Source organism: Lepidochelys kempii, chromosome 10, assembly GCF_965140285.1.
Source record: "Lepidochelys kempii isolate rLepKem1 chromosome 10, rLepKem1.hap1, whole genome shotgun sequence".
NCBI classification, from domain to species: domain Eukaryota; kingdom Metazoa; phylum Chordata; order Testudines; family Cheloniidae; genus Lepidochelys; species Lepidochelys kempii.
In genome coordinates this window covers 9,681,949-9,699,418 of record NC_136389.1, presented here as the reverse complement: position 1 = coordinate 9,699,418, position 17,470 = coordinate 9,681,949, and the positions used below count along the sequence as shown (strand labels likewise).

The following is a 17,470-nucleotide window of genomic DNA, read 5'->3' as shown; positions in this document are numbered from 1 at the left end:
TGGCTCAGCTTACTGCAGAGATAGGAACCATGGGATATGCCTCCATGGGACACACCGGAGCATGTACAGCACCAGTGTAGACGCAGCTGAGTGGGAGCAAACAGAGCTTTGCAATGTGGTTGTTCAGACCCGGTCTAGGCCAGCCCGAGCTTCAATCAGCAGAGTTCCCTCTGCACTGAGGACACACCCACAGAGGTGCAGGGTCCAACAGTTCCTTTGACCTAAGCTCTTAGTGGAAAGGACTGTGTCTTCAGACCCCTCTGCGAGTCACCTAGCTCACCGGCTCGGAGTATATAGATAGCATCTAAACCCACAACAGTGAAAATAGCCAGCATGGCCCAGGATGGGAGATACTTTTCTGCATCTTCTCCATTGAGGTTTCCTGTCCTCCCGCGGGCAAGGAACTTTCACTATGCAAACTAGCCTGCTTACTGGGGCTGCAACAAAACATACCAACAACAACTGGCACCAGAAGGTGCCATCCCTTCCTTCCCCTAGCAGGTTTTAGGTCTCCATTATTGTACATAGCCAAAACAACAAACATGCAACCCCAATCATTAAAATTAGGTTAGAAGGTGGCAGCTGGATCTGGATTTGTTTTGACTCCAAGGATCATGCCAAAAGAACAACAAAAAAGGAGAAGCCAGACAGAGCTGGCATGAGCAGCTATGAGTCAAAGTTACAGTAGACGTGGCTTTCTCAACTGCTTATTTTTAAACCCGCTGTCTAAGCTTTCAGAGGAATAGTATCTAGCTCTGATATTGGGCTTTTCAACGGCAGATCTCAGAGCGTTTTACAAGGGAAATCAGCATAATTTTACATTTGGGGAAACGGAGGCACGGGGAAAGACAGACCTTAAAAACCTCTCCTTCCTTAGAGGTTTTTACGGTCAGGCTTGACAAAGCCCTGGCTGGGATGATTTAGTTGGGGATTGGTCCTGCTTTGAGCAGGGGGTTGGACTAGATGACTGAGGTCCCTTCCAACCCTGATATTCTATTATTCTATGGAAGAGACTTGGCTAAGGTCATCCAGCCAGTCAGGGCAGAGATGGGAACAGAACCCAAATGTCTCCTGAGTCCTGGTCCCCCAATATCCAAGATTCCCCGATTATCAGAAATCCCCTTCCTAATGAGCTGCCAGTTTGACTCCTTAGCATATTTGCTGTTAACTGCGATTCTCAGGCACTTTAAATGGGGCGGTGGGGTGGGGAGTCTTATATTTAAGTTGGGTTTCAGAGTAGCAGCTGTGTTAGTCTGTATCCGCAAAAAGAAAAGGAGTACTTGGGGCACCTTAGAGACTAACAAATTTATTTGAGCATAAGCTTTCATGAGCTACAGATTTAAGTTGTGAAACTTTCAATTTCCTTATGGCAGAGAAGACACAGGAGATGTGGCTGTCAGGAACCTCTGCAAAGACTTGGGAGTCAGTGGGGCTACTCACAGTGCATGAAGTCAAGCATGTGCATCAGTCTTTGCAGGATCAGGGCCCCACAGCCCATTGAAATCAATGGGTGTCTTTGGATATGGCCCACAAAGGAGGCCCCCCACCACCCACCCATTGAGGGCCCCAGACCATAGACAGACCCCAGTGGCACACACCTCAGAACTCAGAGAGATAGCAAAACTGAACAAGAGGACTGCAGAAGAGAAGACCTCTGCAAAGTTTCTCATAGGTCAGGGGCAGGCAAACTTTTTGGCCTGAGGGCCACATCGGGTTTCGGAAACTGTACGGAGGGCCAGTTAGGGGAGGCTGTGCCAGGCTGTGCTCCCGTCCCCTATCCACCCTCCCTTGCTTCTCACCCCCTGAGCCCCCCCCCGTGACTCTTGCCCCATCCAACACCCCCCCGTTCCCTGACGGCCCCCCCCAGGACCCCTGCCCCATCCACACACACCCTGCTCCCTGTTCCTGGAACCCCTGCCCCTGACTGCCCCATCCAACCCCCACTCCTTCCTGACTGCCCCCTGGGACCCCTGCCCCCATTCAAACCCCCCGCCCCGTTCCCCGCCCTCTGACCACCCCGACCCCATCCACGCCCCCGCCCCCTGCCCACCACCCCAAACTCCCCTGCCCACTATCCAACCCCCCCTGCTCCCTGCCCCCTGACCGCACAGCGCAGAGCACTGGTGGCTGGCAGCACTACTGCTGCGCTGCCCAGAGCATCATGCCGGTGTAGTGTAGTAAACTGCTCCCCGTAACTGCTACCAGTAGCACATTCCTACGCGGGCCGTAGTTTGCCCACCTCTGTCGTAGGTGGAAGCTGCTCCAACCTTCTTAAGAGCTTTTAAATTCATTTGGACTTCTGCAAGCCATTTCTCTCCTGTAGTAATGACACCGAGTGCTCAAACCATAGACTAATGACTCAGGGAAAGCCTAGTTCTGAAACCAAACACACCAGGCTGAAGCATTCCATGAGAGGGAGAAGGGTGGCCAAGTGGTTAAGGTCCTAAGCTGGAGTCAGGAGATCCAGGTCCCATTCCCCCTACATGACCACAGACTTCCCATAGGAGCTGGAGCAAGCCACACCATGCCTCAGTTTCCCACCTGTAATTAGGAACAGGAGTACCTCCCTACATCACACTAACGACCGTGAGGCACTCAGACACTGTGGTAATAAAGGGCTTGCGAGTAGTTTTAATACCAGCCTACCCAAAAAAGCTGGAACCACAGTTTTGTGTAGCAAGAGGGGGTGGAAGAATATTAATAGCTATATGCAGTGGGTCAGCACAGCCCGTCCCCTACTGAGCTGGGCTGACTAAACTCCCCTCTAGACGATGGCACAACATGGACTCGTTGGAGCCAAGTGTCTGAATTGCTTTTTCCTCCCATAAACTAGCCTAACTCCAGTGTCACTTAAAATGGGACACAGTTACACGGACTATCACTACCCCTTCAAGAGCATCCAGATGGGGAGTTTGTACTGGTTTAAAGAGCTAGATTTCTAAACTGATTTAAACTGGTTGTCTACACTAGGCAAGGCCAAGATTCCACCATCTCCCAGCTCTGTACTGTCCCCTTCAAAACATCTGAATAAGGCAAAATACCACATGCCTTCATAATTTCATTGGGACTGCTCACACGAGTAAGGTGTGTGGTATTTGGCCACTAGCTCATGCAAATTGTCCTCCTTCATGCTTTTCTATCTCCTCTCATCTTGGCTTCCCTCACTTCCTCCTTTACAGTCTTCCTAATTTCCAACACTTAAAATCACAGAAGCCAGAGAGAACAGAAGCCACGCAGTGTTCATTCTCCCGCCGATGTTCCGTACATTGCTTTGTCCTCTTCATATAGGACGTCTGCAACTGAAGTGGGCTTCCACCACTTCTCCTGTGAGACTAGTCAACAGCCTATGGACTTGTCTACATTAGGGATTTCTGTGCCAATATAGGATACAAACTCCAGTGTAAACGCTCTATACAGGTGTAAAGCATGGCCTTATGCTGATGTGTTTTACCCTGGTCCTGAAATATACAGAGATCTATACCAGGGACTAAGAAAAGGAGTACTTGTGGCACCTTAGAGACTAACCAATTTATTTGAGCATAAGCTTTCGTGAGCTACAGCTCACTTCATCGGATGCATACTGTGGAAAGTGTAGAAGACATTATATACACAGAGACCATGAAACAATACCTCCTCTCACCCTTCATGGTCTCTGTGTATATAATGTCTTCTACAGTTTCCACAGTATGCATCCGATGAAGTGAGCTGTAGCTCACGAAAGCTTATGCTCAAATAAATTGGTTAGTCTCTAAGGTGCCACAAGTACTCCTTTTCTTTTTGCGAATACAGACTAACACGGCTGTTACTCTGATACCAGGGACTGATATTGTCCCTAATTTAGGCAAACCAGAATAGACCGTGACACCTTTAAGGTATCTTCCCTGGTATTTGCCCATAATAATTCTCCTCTTAATCTCAACCCACTTATTCTTTGAACCATTCTGAACATTCCTCTGTCCTTGGGCACTTACCCCTCTAAATACTAAAGTTGCAATCCCAACAGATGTTTTTTTTTCCGCTAAACTATTCAGATTTTAGTCCTCTAATCTTTCCTCCTTAGTCAAGCTGTCCTTCCCATTTGTTCTTTTTTGTTGCAGGGATGGAGGTACACAGAAAGCCATATGCAATTCTCGATGCTGTCTCACCAGGATGGTTTCAAGAGGCACTACCTACCTCTCTGGTTTGTGTTGGAGGCCTCTCTATTTACGGTTCACTAGCATCCCATTTCTCTTGCGGCACTACGCCTTTGTGTGTTTCTTGCTCCCACTGATTCTGTGTTTTGGATTGTTCTCTCCCTCCCCAGATTGAGTACCATGAGTTTTTCAACAGGTTGAATCTCACCATATTATCTTCTGCCCATGGGCCATAACACGCCATCCATTTGTAAACAGAAAGTCCCATTAACAACAATGGCATGACCAGACCCCACAATTCTAGCCCTTTTCATTCCCGCCCCAACCCCGTCTTCAGTGGGGTTCACAACACCTTCCAGTGAGTGCCATCAGCTCTCCCTGTCCTCTCAAACTCCACCACCCCATCCTTCCTTGTCTCGTCACTCTGGGCAGCAGAACCTTTCCTCCTGCTACCAGCATCATCTGCATTTCCATCCCTGCTTCTCTTTACACCTTGTTTCTACCACCTGCCCTGGCATTCCAAACCATCCTTTTAATGAATTAAACACACTACACGCTCCGTCTCCATTTGCGCTCATGCTCAACCATTCTGCTTGAAACTTCACCCCATATCAAGGATGCCCAGTAGTTGCCTCCCCTAAAAAGTAGCCCTTTGCTAACATCTCCCTGCCATTAGAAAGATGGCATAACTGGAAACAGCCATGTTTTTACTACTGGCAAAAAAAAAATCAAAACAAGTGCTTTCTAGTCGCTGATCAAAGGAGATAAAAGCATACGCAAATGTTATGGTTGTGTGCATTAAATACATATTCAAATTAAAACACAGCCCTTGGGCTCTTGACAAATTGCCAGCGCAGCCCCTGACGTTGCAAAGTTCAGCCACCCAACTACAGATGCTACTTGTATGGTGTATTGTAATCTATGGCTGTCACTTACATTTGTCTAAATGATACAAGAGATGGTTTTATTATTCTCAGAACTATATTGAACCTGGCTAGGAAAAGACAGAGAGCTTTCTTGTGCCAGACAAGATGGAGGCCGCTCAGTTATGTGGAGAGATTTAGAGAAGAAAATAAGGTAAAACTAACTTTAACAATGGTGGGGGGAGTATACAATGCTTGCACCAACACGAATGTCATCGTGAAGAGGAGATGCAGAAGATCTGTCCAAAAAAAGTTACAGAGAGGGCTCATCTGATGAAAGTAGGAATTTCCGATCCCACACAAACCCAGAGGATACATTAAAAGAAGCAGAAGAATCGCTGCTTTGTGCTGCTAATCTCATTCTGGAGAAGGCTCTGCTGTAGCAGTGGGATAGTGAAGGGAAACCCCTGAGTGTAACGCAGGATTGAAATGACGTGTAGTGTGTATAGCTACTGGAGCATAAAAAGGAGAAAAAAGTGGAAACTGGGGGGGTGGGGGAGGTAGGGGAGAGAAAACACACACACAATGTTTATGCACTTGAATATAATAGAACTTGATTTGTCCTAATATTGTCCATATGATGTATATTGACATAACAGATCTGGATATGAAACAGAGAATTACATAATGGTCACACACACAGTACATGGAGGGAGTGCCATGTGTTATTGCTTTCTAGTTATTTCACACACACACACTATGTTCTTGCCCTGATGGTGACTTGCACTAAGGCTATATGTTCACCACACACACACACACAAAAAAAGGGGGTGTTCTTAAAACAGGTTAGCTAATCCAATTTAGCTAATGCAGGTTAAAATAGCAGCAAAGACTTGGCAATTCAGTTAACTTAGGTGAATTCAACTGCAGGCTCCCCTACAGACTTTAACCTGAATTAAAAGCGAAGTTGTCAGGTCTTCACTGCTGTTTTAACCTGACTGAGCTAGCTGGAGTTAATAACACACCTTTTTTGCAGCAAAGATATATGCAAAGCCAAGTTAACCTCACCTGCCAAGCATGTCCGTCATTTAAATGATTTTCATAATTAAAATCAATTAGAACCAAATATATTAAAAGTGCATTCAAAACCATGGGGAATTAAGCTTAAAGACCAATGATAAGAGGCTGAACAGAACATAGTGGGAGGAGAAAAGCAGTAGTACACAGAAGGCAAGATTCAATATATAACCGTCAAGAATAAAAATAATCTAACTTTTAATAACATACCAGGATAAAAAAAAGATGGCTAGATATATGGAACTGTGACCGTTTTTGAAGTTATCAGAATACAGATCTAGAAAGGGGGTCCAAATCTCCTTAAAATTCTCCCTCAGTCATTTCTCTAAGGCCACCATATCTCTTCCAGACTTGCCACATCACTCATTTCATTGTACCAGTCCCACAATCTTCAGCTGGTTTGTCAATTTCCAATTCCCTTAAAATGATTCTTTTGGCCACTACTGATGCTCGTAATAAAAATTGTTCCCAAGGTCACCTCCATCTTTTATCAACATTTCAACTCTTGCCACATTAAAACATTAACATTCTTTAGGTCCCCAGCAATGTCCGTTTATAATCATCCTTCACCTGCCGATTTTTTCTCAATGTGCCCCTGATTTAGAGTGATACCAAAATGATCACCTTTTGTTTCCCATAATCATCATCTAAAACAGCTGGAAAGGAAAACAGAAGCATACTGCATACGCAATAGCTGATCATTTGTGACACTAAGGAAAGAGAGCCAAACTTTCACTGCTACACCACTCCTGGAAGCTTGTCTAAATTAGGAATTTTTTCCACCACTCTTACTCCCCCAATGCACTTGTGACGTACTAGTGTAAAAAAGGGAGTTTGTACTGGTGAAAAATCTGGAGACTGTGAACATGAGATTTTTCTCCACAGATCCAGCCACAGCACCAGAGGGCTAGAGTCTATAAAAGTGCAGTTCTGATACACTTAAAAAGAAATATAAAATGTTGTATGGAAATCCACACAACAAAAGTCTCTCCTAATTCTGCCTCAACAACGGGAAAAAGAGAAAATGGTGAGGATGAGAATTATGGGCTGTATGATCTTAGGGAGATCTCTTAGGGAGCAAATTTTGCTGCATTGAGCAGTATTCCTGCAATTCTAGACTTGCTGGAATTTCTTTAAAGGGCCCCCCAGCCCAATTGGTAAGATGCAGCAATCACTATGCAAACAGAGGACAGGCTGCTCTGCCAACCCACCTCTTCAAAAAACTGTTTTCAGACAAACCATAGCAGAAAAGATTCTCTCTCTCTGCTCCTCTCTCATTCATCTCAGATTTTAAAGTTCACACCTCACTAATTGGGACCCCTTAAATGTTACCATCATTAAGTGCAGACATTTGCCCCACACACTCCCTGCATCCTACCCTCTTTTATTAAAAAGATACATGCACAGAGTTAAAGTTTTGCAATTAAAATAAAAGCAAAAATGCAAGGGTTCTTACAGTAACATTAACTCAGCAAGCTCACACATCCCTTATATTTTAGGGTATACATTGTATGACAGTGCTAGGTTAAGCCATGCATTTAAACCAGACACTGGTACAACCAATACATGGTTTTATCGTGTATGTTAGATTGAGCTAGCTAACACCTCCTAAAACTGGACAAAACTCTGCAAATTGTACTTAAGCAAATGCTAAACTTGTCCACTTACAGCTTTGGATAGTGGAGCACCCAGGCTGTAACTGGACAAGTTTAGCATTTGCTTAAGTACAACTTGCCTTGACTAGAGCTAGGCGTTAGATCACGTTAGCTAGCTAATTAATTTTACCATCACACCTTTAAATCCTAGTTCAGACAAAGCCAGAAAGCGCAACATGCTGTGTTAACATTGTTGCAGGAACCTTAAATTAATTTCCTTAAATAACCACTATTATAATATAATTATAAACCAACAAGAACGTTGCTGCAGTCTTTAGGAAGGAAATGAAATTCAGAATTTCCCTTTTGCAAACAACCTCTCTGCTTACCAACGTTGCTATATTAGAAAAGCTAAATAACAAGCAAGCTTCATCCCCATCTTCCCTCCAACAAGGTCCATTCTTCAACAGCTAAAGTGTTGGAAAGGAATAGGTTTGTTGTGAACTAGAGCAATGAGGGCTAGTCTACAGTAGTTTTCCTCCCTTCCTCCGCTAGAATTTCCTAGTAGGTGTTCAACTCCAGTGGTAGTTGCAGTGATGGACGCTCTAATGTCAACACGGACCAGGTGGTCACCAGCAATGCCTGGACTTGCTGTGAACAGGTTTAAATGACACAGTGACATACATAAAAAGAAAAGGAGTACTTGTGGCACCTGGTGCCCTTTCTATGCAGATTGTCTAGAACAGGTCAATTTGCCCGGTATAACTACCCGTATGTAGTTTAAAAAGCAAGACTGTTGCACCTACAGGAGGGGTCCGCACTAGCTTTCTGTACTGGTGTTTGTTACACCAGTTCAAGTCTCTCTCGTGTAGACATGGCTTCACAATGACAGTCACTAGGGTCACTGCACCGGAAGAAGTGCTGCACCCATGGGACAGTTCCAAAAATGAAGACTAGTGCAGGAACAGAGAAGCCAGTTCTTCTCATAACGTTCTCTGGCTTCGCAAGCTTTGAAGTGATCTCAATTTAAGTTGGTGGAAAAATGGGTAGTGGAGGGAAGGAGGGTCAGGGAATCTCAATCCATTCCCGTCCTTCTTACACCGTAATTTACCAATGTGTGCTCTAAATATTTCTAAAAAAACCTATGAGGGGACCAAAGTAACACCTGGCCTAACTACCATATTCACAACTTCCCCTTGGGGTGAATAGACACAGAACAGTCATTGTTCCTCTATCAACCTTCAGCTATTTGTTGTCAACAAGTTGGAAACCCAGACAGCGTGTGTGTGTGTTTGGGGGGGGTGTTCCTACCCTAGACTTCATTGCCAAGGATTTTCCACTTGTGCTGCTACTGCAGCAGATCTAGCAGTAAAAGTGTGAACGTAGACAGGGCTGCACACGACCGGTTCAAGCATGAGCCCCGTTCAGAGCCAGTCTAGATCATGGGGGTCCGGAGCCCTGTTTGCAAAAGTGCCTCTCTCCACCACTGCTATTGGGGGGACAGCGCTGGTGGTAAGTTTAGGTCAAAAATGCCTAGTTTAGACAAGGGAGGGGCATGCGAGGGAGAAATACCACCCCTGGCAGGTCTCTAGTCAGCTAACATTCCTCCTTGTTTTATATTACAAGCCGGCACTCCACAGCACCAGACCCACCACACTACCCAGAGGGGAAGTGTGATTTCAAGGACCATTAAACACAATGAAATTTTCCCCACTGAACACAATGAAATTTTCCCAGAATGTATCATAATTACAAAAATACCTGTGCTGAACCACTAAGCTGATCAGTTGAATTTACAGCACTGGATAACTTTAGAGTCCATATCCCAATTCCAGCTTGCGGCAGGCTGGTGTAGAGGTTACAGGTTATTATTTCTTACCATTTGTCTAGCACTAAACTGTGTGATAGGCAATTTACAGGCAGAAAAGACGGCAGGCCAGGTCTGTATTAAGAGCATTTGGCCAGTATGGCTATACCAGATGCTACGCCAGCAAAGCACTCATGTGGATGCAGCTTATATCAGCAAAACTGCACTTTTGCCAGTATAATTGCAGTTACGTGGGGCTTTTGCTGGCACCACTATGTCATATGAGAGGTGTTTATAATTTTTGCCAGCATAGCTACATTGGTTAGGAGTGCGGGTAAAAAACCAAATTTTATGCAGGCCCAAGTCTCATACTCAGTAAATACGTGCAACAGACTTTCTTGCCTATCACTGCAATGTTGTACATAGGAACAGTTTCCGATCCATTTTAAAATTCTCACACTTCCTATATCCAGACACAGATACTTAACGTGGAAATATAAAGCATCTCTTCCCTCAATCTGGGCCCTTTTTCTTTGGCTGGCGAGCTTGCAAGTTTTATTTATTACTTATCTTGCCATTAAGATTTAAGTCCCTTCTTGTGGATTAAGGAAGCCTTAGTGGAACACTCTGGAAAATCAAGTTCCTCAGACCAGAATGTAACAATACTTACAAAGAGCACTCACCAGATTATATACACACACCCCACCCAGAAATATAATATCCCAACACTGGGGAAAAGCAGTGGCAGTTTTTTTGTTTTGTTTTTCAGGGAGTTTGGTACATTTTGATATAGTCAGGTCCTGGGCAAGTTTCTCTCACGCATCTCTGCTACTTGACATCAACATGGTCCTGCATCGGCCCATGCTGTTCAGTCTCAGGCTTTTGCTATGCCGAGATTGCCAATGGTAACACACTAACTCTGGGTTTTGTGCTGGAAATAAAAGTGCTTTGTGGATTAAGCCGAGACCACTAAACTCATTTCACTTGTGACCTAAGGCAAAAACCAATAACCCACCAGATTTTGAACCAGGTCTCCAGAGATGAAAGGCAAGTGTATTAATGGACTCTGCAATCTGGCATCATTGATTACAATCACCTTCTCTTTTATTTACAGTACACCTCCTCTTCTTGCCGAACTCCTTTGCTGCTGTGGATGAGATGCCATTGCATAATGTCACCTTCCTAACTCTTTTCATGGACATTTAGCAGGACCCTTAGGAAGGTGCCATGCTACCTCCTGGCTGGCATGTACATCCGGTCTTCTGCCACCCAAAAGCGACATGAACGACCTGCCTATCTCCAACAAGCCAAGAATCAAAGAAATGTAGAACCACTAGGAATAACTGCATTTAGCCAGACCTAGGTCTGAGCTGGCAGAGAAGCCAGTTCTACCTTCTCACTGCCCCTAGTAAGTATCCCCTTCCCCATAACTGCAACAACTCACACTGTACTGCGTCAGACAAAAGACTTCTGTCCCCACCCCACCCCCCAAAAATCTTCAATGGATCAGGATTATTGGCAAGTTCACATGAAAAATACACACATAAGAGAAGAGACAACTGCCCGCAAGTCTAGCTGAGCCAGAGCGCAGGGTCCTTTAGCTCGGGGTTTTCTAGCACAGAAAGGCTACACAGCAAAGAATTTTGAAATCAATAGGCTAAAAGAACTAGATCCAGAAGCATAGTAAATCACGCTATTTTTAAAGGGATGAATTTAGTTTAAGATGACTTGGGGAGGGATTCAGCAGTCACTTTCTTTAGTCCTGCTTATTCATTGACTGATTTCAAGATGCTCTGTTAAAATGCTACCCCTCCCTCATTCAACAACTTAAAATGACGGGGGGAATGGGAGAAGCTCTAAATAGCAGGAAGCAATCATCATTTAAAATGAAATTGTTAAAGCCATAAAAAAATCCCTGTCTACCAACTGCCACAGTATAATGGAAGTTTAAACTGTTAATTGTACATATCTTTTTAATGCAATTTAGCCTGTCTGGGAATTACCACTCCCTACTGTAGCCAACCTGGGTGAGAGAGCTTTGTTAATAGTAATACAGGGTAGAGAGTTTATGAGGGAGTGCAGGGAATGAATTGTGGAAGGCTGATGGGGGAGTTATCTCGGAAGTGGCTTAGATGTAAAATCCGAACTTGTGGAAAAGAGAAGATTAAATTCCTTTAAAGAAGGACCAGATATCCCCACTGGCTTACCAGCCCAGGGGGAGTTCTACCTGAACCCCCTTTCAAAGGACAGTTTTAGCACCTCAAAGCCACAAGAGCGATAGAAGCTTCTGGGATCAGCCAGAGGAAACAGGGGGTAAACATAAAGCAATTATTTCATGAGATAGCCCAAGCAAGCAAGGCAGGGAGGGAGGGTGGGGGAAAGCTTCTATTAATACAAATTGGAAAGGTAATTGTAATCATTCTCCCCAGCAAAGAATTACAGGTTTGTACGTCTTTTAAAAATAAAAGGAAACTAAAACCCTGATACTAGGCTCTGCCTGTTTGTCTAGGCAGGGAGATCAATTTTTGAGAGATTACATTTTGCCTTAGCAGGAGGTGGTGGAAAATGAGGTGTTTGCCCATGTGCTTCGTTTTATTGCTCTTCATTTTACACCTCTTGTTTTAGCACCTGGAAAATTGGCACTGACATCCATTCTAAAACCAATAAATCTCTCCCTCCATTCGGGCTGCTTCCTTCTTTGCAGATGTTGGCAATCAGGTTTGTAAATTTCAAAGTCATCCATTCCATGCGCTGTAGAGAAAGGCAGGTTTATTATTGCAAAACTTGTCCCCTACCAACGCCTAATGTAACCTCAGAGTCACCTTTCCACACCCAGAAAAAAAGAAATGTAACTGAAGAAATATCTGAGTGCTGGACTGCAAGCAACCTCCTTTCAGGCCACAAACACGGGCTACACAACACGAAGTAGCTGAAAAAGCAACATATTTTTAAATGTGCAATGAAAGAAAAATAAACAGTTGGCTGGCACATGTGCAGACCGATTCCCAGCTATATTGACTTATAAGAATTTCAACCAAAAAAAAAAAAAAGCTATCTAAAAAAGGCAGGCACTTGAGATTAGGTTTTATGTATTAATAAGAAATAGCCCCAAAGCACTTTAGAAATTGCATCCATCCGGCTGGTAAAGGATTGATTCTTTAAAAGAGCGTAACCCGTAAAACCCCCCCTCTACACAACAGCTTTCTATCTACAGTTTTAAAAATAAAAACACTTCCAGCTACTCAGCTTTTTAACGGAGTCACACACGCAACCACAAAAATGCATCCTCAGTTAATGTGCAAAAGTTGGACATTCTGCAAGCCCCAGGGATTCATAATGCGATGTGTGTGTGTTATTTCTGACTGCCTCCCCTTCCCCCACTCCACTCCCCTCCCCTCCCCTATGTGGACCCCTCTCTCTCCAAGGGGTAAGGGGAGGTCTGGGAGCAGGGAATTTCTGAGAACACTAAAACTTTTCATCTGCCTTGAATCACTCCCAAAGCAACCGACTACCGCTGTAGCTCAAAACCCGGACAATAAATTACTGGGGGAGAGGGAAAGAGAAGAAGGCTCGATCGGACATTCTTAGCTTGCATTCCTTGTACATTCCCCCCATGCAATCAACGAAATAAGGCTGCTCAAAAATTAAACCATGTTGGCTTCATGTGGTATATTGGGGGTATTTATCGTCGATGCATTAAAAAAAAGCAAGCCGCCACACCGCTTGGACCGCTTTCTCTTCTCCCCCCCCCCGGCAGTTTCCTGGATTTTTAAAATCCAGCTGGTGTCTATTAAACAATTTACTTTTAGGTTGTTGAACCATCCTCCCCCCCCCAAAAAAATCCTGCCCTACTTAACGAACTTCCCAGGACGCCATGCAGACGCTGGGGAATGAAAGCAGAGGGGAGCCCTCAAACCCAACACAAACAGACTTTAGCAAAACAAAGCGTGTTGCAGCTATGTAACTGCCCTGCTTAGAAACTGGGGGTGGAAACTCGCCCTGTCTCCCACCCCTCCGTTAGCACCTCTTGCCATTCCGCTGAAAAGCACGAACAAGATTCTCTCCCTCACTGAAATTATCATCCACAAAACAGGAAAACCAACCAGAGAGCGATCTCGCCTTGCAATTAAAATTCAGACTTTTTTCTTCTTCTTAATACTGTTCCCGGCAAGATATTTAAATTGTTACATCTTGGGGCGGGAAGGGGGGGGGTGGTATTTAGACTAGAAACCAGGTAATCCTAGTCCGGATTTGTGTTTAAACCAAAGGAAGAAGCGAGATTTCTCCTTTGTCCCAGTTTTATATTAAAATAGTTTTTTTGGGGGGGAGTGTAATCGAGCAAGTAAAATAAAATAAAAGGAGGGGAGGAGGAATCCGGAATCGAAGAAGGTGGGAGAAATCTTGGGGGTTTGTTTCAAGCAAAAAACCACGAGACAAGTTTCAAAGATATCAGTACAAAATTGTAATCAGCGGGAGAGCATTTTAGAAGGGCCTGGGACGCATTTCAGGTCCGTTTCTTCGAGGGGAGAGAAAGTAAAAAGCGCCCCAGACACCGAAATGCCTCCCTAGACTTCACACCCCACGCGCCAACCTTCCTCCTCCTCGGGGAAAATGAAACATTTTGGGAGGAGGAAAAAAATGAGATTGGATGTATTTCGTCCCGCGCCAGGGTGAGCTAGAGCCCCCGAGCCGGGACCCACCCTTCCCGGGGCTCTGCAAGGAGCTGGGGGCTTGTCCTTTCCAGCTCAGCCTCAGAGATTTAAATCACACACACCGCCAGCGGGGCCGCAAAGCGCCTTACCCGGGTGGGAATGGATGTTGATGCCCGATGCGAGGTATTTTCCAGGTGCCAGAGGGGCCGGGAGCCCCGCAGCCATGTGGCCGGCGGATGGAGCGATGCGCCCGGCTGCGCTGGCGGGTCCGACTCGGTGACTCTCCATGGCCAGCCCGGACAGCAGAGGAGGGGGAAAAGATCGGGGAAGCCCAAAATCTCTGCCATCCATCATCCACTCGCGAACTCCGAGTTGACTTTAGCTCTCCCCCCCTCCCCCCCCGTTCAGATGTTTTTTAAAACTAAGGTGTGAAAGCGTCCCATGGCGCGGTGGGGTGCTGGGGTCCTGGCGAGGCGAGCGCCCTGCAGGGGAGAGACAGACACAAACACGGCGGCGGGGGGTTACCGTCCCTCCGGTGAATTCACCCTCACATCCAAACCTCACACACGCGATTAGTCAATTTGTTTGCAAACGGAGGCTAAATGATTTAAACAGCAAGTCACCCAAAAGTTAAACTGATCCCCCCCCCCCTCCAAACAACCGATATAAATCATTTAAAAAAATATCCTCGCCTTGAAGGGGGAAAAGGAGCGGGTTTGACAGAGAGAAGACCACAACGTTGCTTGGGAGACGTTGCTTGGGAGACTCCGATATTTTTGTTGCAAATAACACCAGAGAGAGAATTCGGTTTAATTAAAAGAACCTTCCGCTCTGCCCCCCGCCCCACCAAAGCCAAGGGGGAGTTCAGCAAGCCCTGCTAGATCGGGTGAAAATAATTTTTGACAAATAATAAAAGCCTCACTCAGGCATTCCGGACGCTCCTGCCCCACGAATCTGGTTGAAACCAGCCACCGCAGTATATATTCTTCTCCACAATCACCAACTTTAGGTTACAAAACCGCGAAACCTCCCCTTCCCATAGATTAAAATGTCCCACTACACATTTACCCATTATCTTATCCTGAAAGTATTTAATATTTAACTTTTTAGCCCTTGAGGACTCCACTAGGTACACGCAGTTGGGGAGTTTTAAACGAAGATTATTATTGTTGTTGTTGTTTTATTATTATTAGGCTTTTAAATCGGTGTTCCTTAATCCACTTAAAATAGCTTTTGTGTGAAAGTGGATTTATTACTGAACACACGATTAAAAAAAAAAAAACCAACAACAACGATACAATTGTAATTCTGAGATTACCATGAGATGGGACTGCATCCTTGTCACGGTTTTATAAGAAACAGTATTATCCTCAGTTTCATTTTCAGTTACTGATTTACTAAGGAATATTCTTACATATTTTCTAAACCGCGGCTTGTTTGCCAATGAAATTAACTGGGGGGGGGGAAGCTTAATTCGAGAACCCTCTTATACTTCGTAAATACTCATCACCTTTCAGTTAAAATGTTAAGATATCTAGAATTTACTGAAAGAAAAGGGGCGGTAGAGGGAAACAGGATATTTTAAATCTGTTTCCCCCCCCCCCTCAAATATTTATTTTCAATACCATGCAATCATTCCCATATATACGTTTTAAAGGGTACTCAAGCTGTCTAGTGAGCATAGGTTTCCAGATCAAGTGAAGAATTCTTATGTATTCCATGTTTTCTCTCCAGGGCAAATACTCAGAATTATCTGAAATAAATTGAAATTATTTCCACCCATGTCTAACCTACACATAGTTTAAAAAGAGGGAATGCACTGTCCAGAAAGCCAAAGTCGCTCAAAAGCCATTTAACATGAGTTTTCTTACCAGCTTTGTTTCTTATTTTAGCCTGGTTTTAGTTACATGTATTCCACCAGCTTTATTAAGCAGTGGCTCTTCCCCTCCTCTGGTTACCAGATGAAACATTTACTTTAAAAAAAAAAACCCAACATAATTCTGGACATCCTTAGCTACATGTTTTCCATTTTAAGCAGGGGGTGTTGCTGCGTTGTTTTTTTTTTAAAAGCCCTCCTCCTATTCGTATATTTTACAGTGGAATGAAATAACATTATGACAAAATGGACAAGTTTAGCTGACCCTTTTGATTCTAGGCTTTTTTGGTGGGGGGGAGAGTTAATTTATCTGCCTTCCTTCAATGTTCCAATTTCAAAACCTCCTTACTTTTCCTTCCTCTTAAACGCAGTTAAAATGGCTGCATTCCTGCTTTTAATTAAAAACAGCCCATAACCATAACATGTCTCTCTCTCTTACCTCCTTTCCAAGCCTGTATCAGCAAAGGAGAAGTTGGGGAGTCGCTTTGGAAACCTTATTTTTATTTTCGATTTTTTTTTTTTTGGTGTGTGTGTCGGGGGAGGGGGTGGAGAAAGGAGGGGGCTTTTAAGTAATGAAATTGGGGTGAAATCAAAGCCAACTACACTACGGGAAGGTTTTTGGAGGGTGACGGGGGAGCGGATCCTATAGCAAAGCTATTCGCCAAAAACGCAAACCAAACCTAGTTAACTTGCTGCAAAAAAATAAATTCGAAGAATTCTACCTTTCCAGCCCCGAAGAATCCGCCTCTCTCTTCTATGCAACTCTCTTCTTTGGCATTCTTTAGCTCTTTGCCTTTGCTTTCCTCCCGTCTCAGAAATTAGATCCAAGCTAGAACAGTACTTTTTGCCCGTCTTGCCTTTTTTTGGTATAAAAATGTCCTTTTAGTCCATAAGTCGGTCTCACCCTCTCCTCCACCCTGAAAGAAAAAGGAGCACCGGCACCGATCTCTCTGCTTTCCTTTAAAATCCAGCTTTCCTGCTCCTGAGGTCTCTGCTTTTTAATAAAATCCAGGTAGCGCTGGTTTGGAGAATTCAGAATCTCCATATACAGCCCGCGATTGGAAAAGGTACATTACACAAACCCCCTTTCAAGTTCCTCTCTCTGGATCTTAAAAAAAAAAAAAAAAAAAAAAAAAAAACCCTCTTTAGCAATGAAACAAGCATTGTTCCTCCCGTCCCACCCCTCTCCAAGCTGGCCAGCCAAAAATTCATAGTAAGTCTCCCATTGGCTGCTCGCCCTGCCACTCACCCTCATGTAAACACTTTGGCCCTCAGCCATTCCTATAAAACCAATTATGGACCAAGGACTCGACCCGTTTCTAGGCTCCCCTAACAGGGCTGAATGATCAAAACCGGTGGTGAGAATTTTTAGAGGCCGTTTCAAGGCTGCCCTCGCCCTCCCCCTCCCCAGTCTGGGCTGACTGATCAAAATAGAAGGTGATTGTAGCCGCAGTTCGGGTCTGTTCA

The 17,470-nt window shown here is 44.6% G+C and overlaps 1 protein-coding gene across 10 annotated transcripts in view; it reads right to left on the bottom strand.

Moving 5' to 3' along the window:
• TNRC18 (trinucleotide repeat containing 18) overlaps positions 1 to 17,150 on the bottom strand; it is a 90,061-nt gene extending 72,911 nt beyond the window's left edge. For 9 of the 10 annotated variants that reach the window (XM_073361914.2, XM_073361916.2, XM_073361921.2 and 6 more), the window contains exons 1-2: positions 16,726 to 17,150; positions 14,277 to 14,609 (exon numbers count right to left, since the gene is read on the bottom strand). In XM_073361914.2, coding sequence (XP_073218015.2) covers positions 14,277 to 14,481 — 205 coding nt within the window. In that variant the 5' untranslated portion in view covers positions 14,482 to 14,609; positions 16,726 to 17,150. The remainder of the gene's footprint in view (positions 1 to 14,276; positions 14,610 to 16,725) is intronic. The other variant, XM_073361925.2, reaches the window with a different exon arrangement.
• Between the last annotated feature and the right edge of the window lie 320 nt (positions 17,151 to 17,470).